Source organism: Rhineura floridana, chromosome 18 (genome assembly GCF_030035675.1).
Source record: "Rhineura floridana isolate rRhiFlo1 chromosome 18, rRhiFlo1.hap2, whole genome shotgun sequence".
NCBI lineage: Eukaryota > Metazoa > Chordata > Lepidosauria > Squamata > Rhineuridae > Rhineura > Rhineura floridana.
The window spans coordinates 9,178,332-9,189,987 of NC_084497.1; the positions used below are offsets into that span (position 1 = coordinate 9,178,332).

The 11,656-nt window shown below is 47.0% G+C and overlaps 1 protein-coding gene across 1 annotated transcript in view; it reads right to left on the reverse strand.

The window, feature by feature from the left end:
• Nucleotides 1-848: 848 nt before the first annotated feature.
• The window catches only part of NCAN (neurocan), a 56,583-nt gene continuing 45,775 nt past the window's right edge, over nt 849-11,656 (reverse strand). The window contains exons 11-15 of the mRNA XM_061601857.1: nt 7,177-7,335; nt 5,538-5,620; nt 3,948-4,092; nt 2,315-2,497; nt 849-1,424 (exon numbers count right to left, since the gene is read on the reverse strand). Of these exons, the coding sequence (XP_061457841.1) occupies nt 1,285-1,424; nt 2,315-2,497; nt 3,948-4,092; nt 5,538-5,620; nt 7,177-7,335 (710 nt within the window). The 3' untranslated portion in view covers nt 849-1,284. The remainder of the gene's footprint in view (nt 1,425-2,314; nt 2,498-3,947; nt 4,093-5,537; nt 5,621-7,176; nt 7,336-11,656) is intronic.

Sequence of the window (11,656 nt, forward strand, 5' to 3'; positions counted from 1 at the left end):
ACCGGTTCAGGCCTCTGGCATGAGTGATCTGTCCCTCCTCCAGAAGCCGAGAGAGAGAGAGAGGGGGGGGGGGGAGAGAGAGAGAGGGGGGGGAGAGAGAGAGAGAGAGAGAGAGAGGGGAGAGAGAGAGAGAGGGAGAGAGAGGAGAGAGAGGGGAGAGAGAGAGAGAGGTGTCTCACTCACTTTGAGGTCCAGCCACTCCTGGCATGTGACCTCTGACAAATTAACTTCCCCCCCCCCCCAGGGGTACGTACCCCTCAACAGAATAAACGTCTCTGCCCTGGACCACAATCCCATCATACATTTATTCCACCACTATTCCACTTTAAACAGTCATGGCTTTCCCAAAAGAATCCTGGGAATTGTAGTTTGTGAAGGGTGCAGAGAGTTGCTAGGAGACCCCTGTTCCAACACAGAGCTGCAATTCCCAGAGTTCCCTGGGAAGGGGGACTGACTGTTAAACCACTCTGGGAATTGTAGCTCTGTGAGGGGAATAGGAGGTCTCCTAACAACTCTCAGTAACTTCGCAAACTACAGTTCCCAGGATTCTTTGGGGGAAGCCATGACTTTTTAAAGTGGAATAATAGTGGAATAAATGTATGGTGTGAATGTGGCCTTAGGCAATCTGAATCCTGCACCAAGAAAAGCTGGTTTCTGCCACCTAAGTAAATTATGCAAATTGTGCATATGCTTGCATAACATATTCTGTGTTTCTTTTGCTACTTTGCATAATTGATTCTGGTTTTTGCCAGTCACGGTGTGGGGGAGGTGGAGGGGGCAGAGGGACAGGAGCTAAGCCCCACCTACAACCCCCTCCAAAAGCTGGAACGCTTATTCAGCCCTCTAAGATTTCAGCACCTGTTTTCAGGGGACATCTTCGCAAGCCATGAGGACTAGCACCTTAACTGCTCCTCAGAACAAAGACTGAGATTCCCAAGAAGCTGGATTTCTCGCCACAAAGCCTACAACCACATGGGATGCTCACAGGCCTGGCTGTAAAGAGGTCAGGGGAGGATTTCTTGAACAGTGGGACCTGCCTTCGAGTACTGTAAACTTGCAGACAGTAGAGTCCCCAAGGAAGAGGTTACAAAAGCGATATATCAATGCGGAAGGGGAGACATGGCCGGAAGGGGACAGGGAGAGCGTCAACAATTTCCATCACACACATACACACGCACACGCAAACCCGTCACATCCTGGGTTGGGCTAAGGGAGGTCAAGTGGAGGTTGGGAATGGGGAAGGGGAGAATGGGAGATTGTGCTTTTTTTTGTCTGGGCCTGTTGTTAAAAGTTGTTGCCGTCCTCTTCTGTCCAGTCCACCTTCGGGCGCTGCTTTGGGTGTTTCCGCCGGTCCTTGCGGGATTTGTGGCGGTGGTGCTGGTGGCGGCGGCGGTGATGCCGCCGGGTTCTGTGGGAACGTCTGGCTACACGGAGCAAGAGGGAGTGAGAAGGTTTAGTTGCAAAGCTTTTCACTGTGATGCGAGCCTAACCTGAATCCTTCCTTCCTCCACCAAGAGATCCTCCTCGCAAAAATAGACGTGTTCTCTCTCCTTCCACCTCTTCCACTCCCAGCCCAAACTATCTCGCTGTCTGGGACAGAGGCCAAATGGCATCCGCCCACCCTTCCGTCCCGCTGAGACTTGCAGGAGGAGAAGTGACAAATAACAGAGCCTCTTCTGAGCAGGTCAGTTTGAAACCTGGGAAAAGTCTAGTTAGACAAAGTCAAGTCCAGGCACAGTCCAGGACAATGCTGAGACAACGTGCACCTGCTGTCTCAGCAGCACAGGTGCTAACCGTGGTGCTGAACACTGGCTCTTGATTCAGCATCCCTGACCCTGACCATGGTCCTGACCATGCCTCAGCACCAAGTCAGCCCTGTAACCAACCTAGCTCCATCTTGCTTGGATGATGAACCCTCCTTGGTGGGGAAAACTGAAATGGGATGGGATATCCTTTCCTCCCTCCCTTTCTCCCCGCCCGCCCACCCATCTATGCCAGACCCCTCCTTTTTGTCACATTTCATGGTGACGAGAGAACAGGAGGCAGGGCTATGCAGATTCCTATTGGCCAGGGAGCAGGCCCTCTCCTCATACACGCTGTAATGCCAACAGATTCAAATAGTTTTCCAAGCTGTTCCTGTCCCAAAAGATCTGCACTTCTGTGACAGGGCAGTTTGAGCAGGGGGTACTTGGCCCCCAAACGACAACTCCCAGCATCCTTTGGGAAACCCTCTCATGAGGAAAGCTTTACAAAGCCAACAGCAACATATAGGCTCAGGATGGGCTGCTTGTGCAGCTTTGCTTTGCTGACTCACGTTTTGTGCAAAGGATTCGGGGCCTGTCCCACGTCCCATTGATGTGGCACTTAATGGTGGGCACGTGCCTCTGGAGGAGCCCTTCCTCGCACTGGTAACGGACAGTAGAGTGGACGCTGTATTTCGCTTTCTTCTTGCCGACGGGGGAGGCATTTTCCACCGAGGGGGGAGGACCACATAGCACTGCAGTAGAGGGTAGAAATATGAAATGTCACTTCAGAGGAGGGCAATGAGGATGATCAGGGGACTGGAAACAAATCCCTGAGAAGAGAGAATGAAAGAACTGGGCATGTTTAGCCCGGAGAAGAGAAGACTGAGGGGAGACAGGATAGCACTCTTCAAGTACGTGAAAGGTTGTCACATAGAGGAGGGCTGGGATCTCTTCTCAATCGTCCCAGAGTGCACGACACGGAATAATGGGCTCAAGTAGCAGGAAGACAGATTTCGACTGAACATCAAGAAAAACTTCCTAATGGTTAAAGCGGTACAACAACGGCACCAATGACCTCGGGAGGTGGTGGCCTCTCCAACACTGGAGGCCTTCAAGAGGCAGCTGGACAGCAGCCTGTGGAGGATGCTTTAACTTGGATTCCTGCATTGTGCAACTGGACTCAATGGCCTTACAGGCCCCTTCTGACTCCACTATTCTGTGATTCTATGGGAATAATTGATCGCAAAGAACATAAGAAGAGTCCTGCAGGATTAGACCAAACGTCCAAACTGGCATCCTGCTTTCTTGCAGCAGCCAATCAGATGCCTCTGGGAAGCCCACAAGCAGGGTGTAACAGCCATCAGTCACTCTTCTGTGTGTTACTTGTCCCAGCATTTAGCAACCTGAGATAGACTTCCCCTGTGCATGGGAGTTCCACTTTGCGATCATAAAGAGCTTCATAAGGAGCATCCTGCTGGCTCAGACCAGAAGTGCATCTTGCCAGCATCTTGTTCTCACAGGGCCCAGCCAGACGCCTCTTCTGGGAAACCTGCAAGGAGGGTGTAAGGGCAACGTCTCTCTTGCTTATTAGACCACAGCATTTGATGTTTTGCCAGGACTGACACCACCGGCACCGCCACAGAATCAGAAGCCAGTATTGCTTGGGTAAACAGCTGGAGGTTAATGTAACGTTCCAGAAAAGGAACGGCAAATTAATGACAAGGAAATTGAGCAGAGGGGAGGAAGTGGGCCTAAAGAGGCAAATATATCACCGCTGATGGCTTCCGTAGGTCGGAAAACAGAGAAATTAAGATCCCCAAGTGCTTGATTACGCAAACTCTCAGCTTGAATTTCAACCCCCCGCGCCCCATTTACAAAGCAACAACAGCAATCCGTTTACCATGGTAATGGAGAGAGAAAATATCCCAAATCCCCCCATTCCAGCAGGCATCATGGCCCAATGGTCAGACCTTCTCCATCCCAGCACAAAACAATCAGCTCGAGTCCAGCCAGAGGTGTCTGGTGCTCATTGGGATCCATTCACCTGTCTCCAAAAGATTCCTTTTTTGAGTCATCTAGGCAGAAACTCCGCCTTCCTCTTCTCACGAGATAGAGCTTTAGGAATGGGGCGGAGCCTCTAAGTGAGCCAATGGAAAATCAGAGCTCTCCCCTTAACTCTGCCCAGGTGGGAAGGAAGCTAACCTGTGTCCTTTTTGCAGACGTAGGGCAGGTTGTAATTGCAAGGGACATCGTTCCACTTTCCGGTCTCGTGAGATACCAGCACAACACAGTCCTCGCCGCCTGCAAAGAAGTTGTCTGGCTGGTTCTCTCGCCAATTCTCGTATTGCTAGAAAACAACAGAGGGTGGCAGGGAGTTAAAAATGGGATGAATGCAAAGAGACACTCGGAACAGGTGTGGCGAGTTGGGTGTCACCACTAGGAATCTGTCAATTTCAGTTCCCAAACTGTCCATTTCAGTTCTCCAATCTGAAGGGCAGGTTCTCCACATCAGTTGGTGATTTTTTTTTTTAAGTTCTCATTAAAATCCACCAGCATTTTAGTGCCAATTTCTCTCAACAGGCACATTTTAAAAATGCAATTTTGCCTAATATAGATGTTTTTGCAAAGCAGTTTCCCCTAAATGGAATGCCTGTTTGTATGTTATTCTTGCTAAAATATATGCACATTTTAATGCATTTCTCTGCATATCATTTGGCTAGAGAGCCACACTGCAAAGTTCAGAGATGTGTGCATTTCAAAGGATTGCTGTGTTTCAGTTTGTCTGCTGTTCCAGGAAGTCAGCATTTGGTAAGTTTGCCTCCAAATGCAAACTGAATTGAATTTCACCTCCGTGCTTTGTCACTAGCTCAATTGGGCTTATCAAATTTGCCTTCAGCATTCCTGAGCGAGAGCCTCAGTCTGCATGGAGGCGACTGCTTGGCATATGGTGTGATCCGAACTGCCTCGGCTCAGAAAGAAGTCCTATTGGATTCAATGGGGCTTCCTCCCAGTTAAAGTGGGGTTAGGATTGGCAGCCTTAAGCTTCCCCACATCGGAAGATGTGGGACCCACAGGGAACCACAGTTCTGGACACCACACTTGAAGCAGGATGCAGACAAATTGGCACGGGTGCAGAGATGGGCAGCAAGGATGATCAGGGGACTGGAAACAAAGCCCTATGAGGAGAGACTGAAAGAACTGGGCATGTTTAGCCTGGAGAAGAGAAGATTGAGGAGAGATATGATAGCACTCTTCAAGTACATGAAAGGTTGTCACACAGAGGAGGGCCGGGAATCTCTTCTCGATTGTCCCAGAGTGCAGAACATGGAATAATGGGCTCAAGTTACAGGAAGCCAGATTTCAGCTGAACATTAGGAAAAACTTCCTAACTGTTAGAGCAGTATGACAATGGAACCCATGACCAAGGGAGGTGGTGGTCTCTCCAACCCAGGAGGCCTTCAAGAGGCAGCTGGACAGCCACCTGTCGGGGAACATTAACATGGATTCCTGCATCAAGCAGGGGTAGGACTGGATGGTCTTATAGGCCCCATCCAACTGGGGGAAGAGGAGACATATGCGGACCCTCCAGCTGTTGCTGGCATCCAACTCCCAACACCCCAACCAGTATGGCAAATGGCCTGGGATGATGATCTGGGTTGGAGTCCAACAACATCTGGGACATAGGACCTGCTGATGAAGAGTGGGTAACAAATCTAAAATAATAATAATAATAATAATAATAATAATAATAATAAAAGTGTTCTATGGGAGCAATCTATCCTCACCACTTACCAGGCCCGTGTTGTCTGTCCACTGGAAATCTTGTTCCACGATGCGGTCATTGAGGCCAATCCATGTGTTTTCATGCCCGAAGCCTGCATGAGACGCAATAATTTAGAATTCTTTCAGAATTTATTAACTGCTCTACATTAAGAGAATGCCTGTGCAACGTGCAGAATTAAGACTATAAAACAAAATGCAAAATGATAAAAAAGGCTGTTTTAACCAGAATGAAAAACTACAGAAATAAAATATACAGGAATCTGGAGAGCTAGATATGTCTTTCGCTTTAAAAAAAATAAAAATCAGCAAGCAGGACATTATTTAGGCTGCAATCCTAGAGATGTCTGCTCAGGAGTAATTCCCACTGAATTGGATGGGACTTACTACCAGGCAAGTGGGGTTAGGATTGCAGCCGTATGGTGCAATCCTAGCCATATCTAATCAGACACAAGCCCTATTGAATTCAGTGGAGCTTACTTCCAAGTAAGGGGGTTGAGGGTTGCAGCCTTAGGTTATGTATACTTGCTGTTAACACTTTTTATTTGTGTATTATTGGCAATTAATTTATGTACACCGCTTTGAGATTTACTGATTAACCGATTAAGCGGTTTATACATTTTTCTAAGTAAAAACCGTTCACGCCCATGATTTAAGATCATCTGGCTCTGGTCTCCTCTCCGTGCCTGGAATGATAGATGCCAGAGTGGCAGGCACGCAGCAGAGAGCCTTTTCAGCTGTGGCCCCTAAGCTTTGGAATGCCCTACCCCGAGAAGCCCACTCTGCTAATGGTGTTTCAGAGAGTTGCAAAAACTATCTTGTTCCAGAGAGCCTTTGGGAGGGACTGAATGTATAGCCTGAAACTGATTTTATTTCCCTCCCTTTTGAGTTTTACCTCTTTTAATATCACTACCCTAGCTTTTTTTTACCCTACATTTTTATCTATTTTAACATTTTTTTTGTGTTTTTATTTATTATGTATGGTGGCATTGTGAGCCGCCCTGAGTGCCCCATTGCAGGGTAGAAGGTCGGGATTGTCGTTGTTGTTATGTGCCTCCAAGTCGACCACGACTGATGGCGACCCTATTAATCAGTGACCTCCAAGAGCATCTGTCATGAACCACCCTGGTCAGATCTTGTAAGTTCAGGTCTGTGGCTTCCTTTATGGAATCAATCCATCTCTTGTTTGGCCTTCCTCTTTTTCTACTCCCTTCTGTTTTTCCCAACTTTATGGTCTTTTCTAGCGAATCAGGTCTTCTCATGATGTGTCCAAAGTATGATAATCTCAGTTTCATCATTTTAGCTTCTAGTGACAGTTCTGGTTTAATTTGTTCTAACACCCAAGTATTGGTCTTTTTCGCAGTCCATAGTATGCGCAAAGCTCTCCTCCAACACCACATTTCAAATGAGTTGATTTTTCTCTTATCCGCTTTTTTCCCTGTCCAACTTTCACATCCATACACAGAGATCGGGAATACCATGGTCTGAATGAGCCTGACTTTGGTGTTCAGTGATACATCTTTGCATTTGAGGACCTTTTCTAGTTCTCTCACAGCTGCCCTCCCCAGGCCTATGCCCCTCACCTCCCCCCATCCCAGCCTTGGGACACCTCCTTTCCACCTCATCCCTGCCCTCCATGCCGCCAACCTACTGTTAATAAAATTATGTTCCTCCCATGAATGGATGCTGGTCAGGTGGCCAGACCGGCGTCGGCAATCTCGCTCCGCTTCCTCCCAAGAGCGCCGATGGGCAAAGTAGTGGTAGCAGTGCCCCTGGAATTTGTGCCAATTGTGATCACAGCCCTCTGTGTCTGAAGGGAAGAGAAACAGATGAGTGACAGTCCACAGTCCACAAAAAGCAGCCGTGCCATTTGCCGTTCACCTAGGGCAAAGCAAAACTGCCACACAGGCGATCAGCGGCTGAGTGGCAATTGGCACCATTTTTTAAAAATCCATTTTAAATTGATTATTAAATATAATCAGACATAATCAAAACATTATATATAAATCATACAACATTTACAAGTACTGAAAAACAATGTAAAATAAACTAATATTGGTTGGTGTTAACAGTGCATTTACGGAATTCAGCTTTTAAAGCTAGGATATTTTCATTTACAATTTTCAGTATACTGCATTATCTTATTCTTATTCTTTCCGGGTATTGAATAAACCAGAAAAGAGAGGGGGAAACACCCACTTAAAGACACCATATCCATTTAAATGCTGGCAAAAGAACTGGGTCACATTCTTTCTGGTTCGTCTATTGTACAAAATCATACCAAGTCAAAAGAAATGTATATCTTTTACTATGACCACTAGAGATTCTGAGTGTTTGTGTTAGTTTGTCTAACAATGCTTCCTTCCAGACCAGCTTGTACCAATATTCTATATTAGCTCCAGCCAGGTCCTTCCAAAAGAGTGCAGCTGTGAAACATGCCAAAAACGTGTAACCGAAGCTTTATTTTGCAGAACTGAATGGTCATCTGTTGCTGTTATGTGCCTTCAAGTCAATCACGACTTATGGCGACCCTATAAATCAGCGACCTCCAAGAGCATCTGTCACAAACCACCCTGTTCAGATCTTGTAAGTTCGGGTCTGTGGCTTCCTTTATGGAATCAATCAATCTCTTGTCTGGCCTTCCTCTTTTTCTACTCCCTTCTGTTTTTCCCAGCATTGTTGTCTCTTCTAGTGAATCCTGTCTTCTCATGATGTGTCCAACCCTGGAGGCCTTCAAGAGGTAGCTGCACAGCCACCTGTCAGGAATGCTTTAATTTGGATTCCTGCATTCAGCAGGGGTTGGACTCGATGGCCTTACTGGTCCCTTCCAACTCCATGATTCCATGATTCAATGCCCCTTGTATTTTACAGGCATCATGTGCGAGAGACATCCTTCTCTCAGCTGATCTGCAAAACACAGGGGAAAGAAACCTGCTTTTTGCAGATCAGCTGTGAGAGGGACCTTTCTTAAAAATGCCAGCTTCTTTGTCCCCACCCTCCATGGGGAGGGAAGACACAATCACTTTGCTAGCTCTGTGTTTCGTGCAGCGATTTCCAAGTGCCTGAGGTTCCAAGCAGGAGGTTGTGGCTTGGGATCCCCCCTGCAAGGGGGTTTGATAAGTGGGTTGGTAAGGATGTCATGTGACAACGATGTCATGTGATTGACAGGTGGGCGCCCGCAGTCACCTGTCAAATTTGGCCTGTGAGGCTGATCCTGGTGACTCACGAAAGGATCCTGGACTTCTAAATTTGCCACCACACTACTGCTTGTAGGATATAACTGGGCTCTTTCTTATATCCCAGAGGGGAGGCTGAAACTGCTTTGATCTCCAGAGCACGGAAAATGATGTGGGGGAAGTTCACAGCGTGCATAAGAAACACAGTAGTTCCCCCTTCCCCGGTATGCATTTCAGGGTGGGAGGATCATCAGCTGTTTCCTACTGCTTTGTTCTGCGTAATAGGATGCCTGTCTCCTCATTTCCATGGCAGTGCGGATTAGTTGACTCCAAAGCAGCACTGATCCCCTCCAGGGAAAGCTGGGCCCATAGGGACTGGATCAGATTAATGCGATTCGTTCTCTCTGGATGTGCAAGCATGGCTTTTGATGCCAAGGGAAATCCCTTGGTGAAATCCAGAGCGAGAGGGTGTGTGGTACCTCCCTCTCCCTCCGTCACAAGATGCAGAGATGGCCACTAGAGATGGTGTCGAGTATTTGCAAAATCGGATTTGGTATCAAATTCCGGGATAATCCGCAAGTGTCTCACATTATCGAATAGGCTCCCACTCTACGCGTGCGGTCGCAGCTGTCGGCGACATGATAATTTAAGAAAAAAATCTGTGCCAAAAATTACATAATTATTTATGTAATTATTTTTGCAATCAGCTGCTGCTGTACACATTATATAAATTACACAGCAGCATGAGGAATAACGGGGAAAATTACATCATTTTTCAGAAAAACAAAACGCAGAACTGAGAATCAGGATTAGTGGGACACAATTTATGGCGAATCGTAACTGGCAGCTCGTTTGAAGAATTGAAAAGCTTAAAATAAGCAGATAGTGAACCCCAACACTAAAGGCCACCAACTAGAATGGCTTTAAAAGAGGATTAGACAGAGACATAAAGGGGAGGAGGCTATCAGTGGCTAGTAGCCATGGCGGCTATGTTCTTCCCAGAGCTTGGAAGATTACTTTTCAAAAGCAATAAATTACAGTTACAATTACATGGCTCAAAAAAGTAGTAATTACCGTTACAATTACAATTGCTCTGAAAGTAACTGATTACTTTACTATTCCTCCAATGTAATCACTACAATTACATTTCAGTTACTTTAAAAAAATGCCTACAAGGTGCTGGCCTTGGCTGCTGCACATCTAAGTAGCCTAAAACTACATTAAAAATAAACAAACACATACTGAGGTAGTAGAATAATTATTTTTATTCATAAGATAGGAATGGTGGTCTCTCTGCTGGTAAGGGTGGTGGGGAGGAAGGCTGAGGCCACTACTCAGATCTTTGCACATCAAACCAAGTGCACCCCACCCCACCCTCAGCCAGCAAGCATAATCTCTCTCACTTAACCACCTCCTGGACCCTGCCCTGCTACCAACTAAGGGACACTCACTCAAGCAAACATTTTCCCCTGAGATGCAAAAAAGTTAAAATACTGCAAATGCAGCACAGTAGCCAGAGAGGGTGGTGGAGGCTACTTTGTGTGCCAAGTGCAAACACAGTATTCACACATACACACACATACACACACACACGTCGTCATCTTTCACCTCCACAGTTCTTTATCCCCATTCTGCTGCTGCCTCCTTCTCCTCCTTTATCCATGTCCTTGACCTCTGGTTCCTTTTCCCCTCCACTCCATTCTTCACCACCACTATCTGTTTTTTTAAATAATTGTTTTCTCCACTCCACCCCGTATCGCTCTCCGCCTCCTCCCTCGTCGCCTCCTCCCCACCCACAGAGCATGAGGGAAGAGCGACGCTGCACAGAAGCCCAGTTTGAGGCACATGATTTTCATCCACAAATCAGAGGAGCAGGAGACTTCCCCTGCTCCCCCCCCAAGTAATGCCCAAAAGTAATTCTGGAAACGTTACAATTACTCCACAAAAGTAGTAAAATTACTCCTAGTTCTATTGCAATCAAAATGTAAAGGAATTACCCACTCGTTACTCAAAAAAGTAATGAATTACAAGTAATTCGTTACTTGTAACTAGTTACTTCCAAGCTCTGGTTCTTCCCCTGCTGCCAGAGGCAGTAATGCCTCTGAATACCAGTTGTGGGAATTACGAGTGGGGAGAGTTGCCAGGATAGAGTTGGTGCACATGTGCGGGTGCGGGAGGAGGCACATGTATGCTCGGTGGGAATCATAGAACCATAGAATTGTTGAGTTGGACGGGGCCTATAAGGCCATCAAGTCCAATCCCCTGCTCGATGCAGAAATTCAAATTAAAACATCCCCGACAGGTGGCTGTCCAGCTGCCTTTTGAAGGCCTGCAGGGTTGGAGAGCCCGCCACCTCCCAAGGACATTGGTTCCATTGTCGTATGGCTGTAACAGTTAGGAAGTTTTTCCTGATGTTCAGTCGAAATCTGGCTTCCTGTAACTTGAGCCCATTATTCCGAGTCCTGCACTCTGGGACGATCAAGAAGAGATCCTGGCCCTCCTCTGTGTGGCAACCTTTCCAGGACTTGGAACAGTGCTATCATATCTCCTCTCCGTCTCCTCTTCTCAAGAGAAGAATTCGTGTATTGCATGCAGAAGGTCCCAGGTTCAATTAGGGATCTTGGGGTGGTGGTGGTGAGAAATTGGTTCGTCTGCATTTTAATTTGCACTTCCTGTCACAACATGCAAATAGAAATGCAACTGTTCTTTTTGGCCCAAGGGCCACATTTCCTTCTGGGTAACCTTCCAGGGGCTGAATGTCAGTGGTGGGCAGGGCCCGCGGCAAAAGGGGGCAGAGCGATGAAAGTCAATTTTGCCTGAATACAGTAGGCTAGTTTCTACACAATCTGACACACACCCCTTTCTGTCCTCCGTCCAGGCAAGCAAAAAGGCATGATCAGAGTTCAAGGACACATTTCCAGCCAGGCAAAAAAACAAATAGAGGGTGCAAAGAAG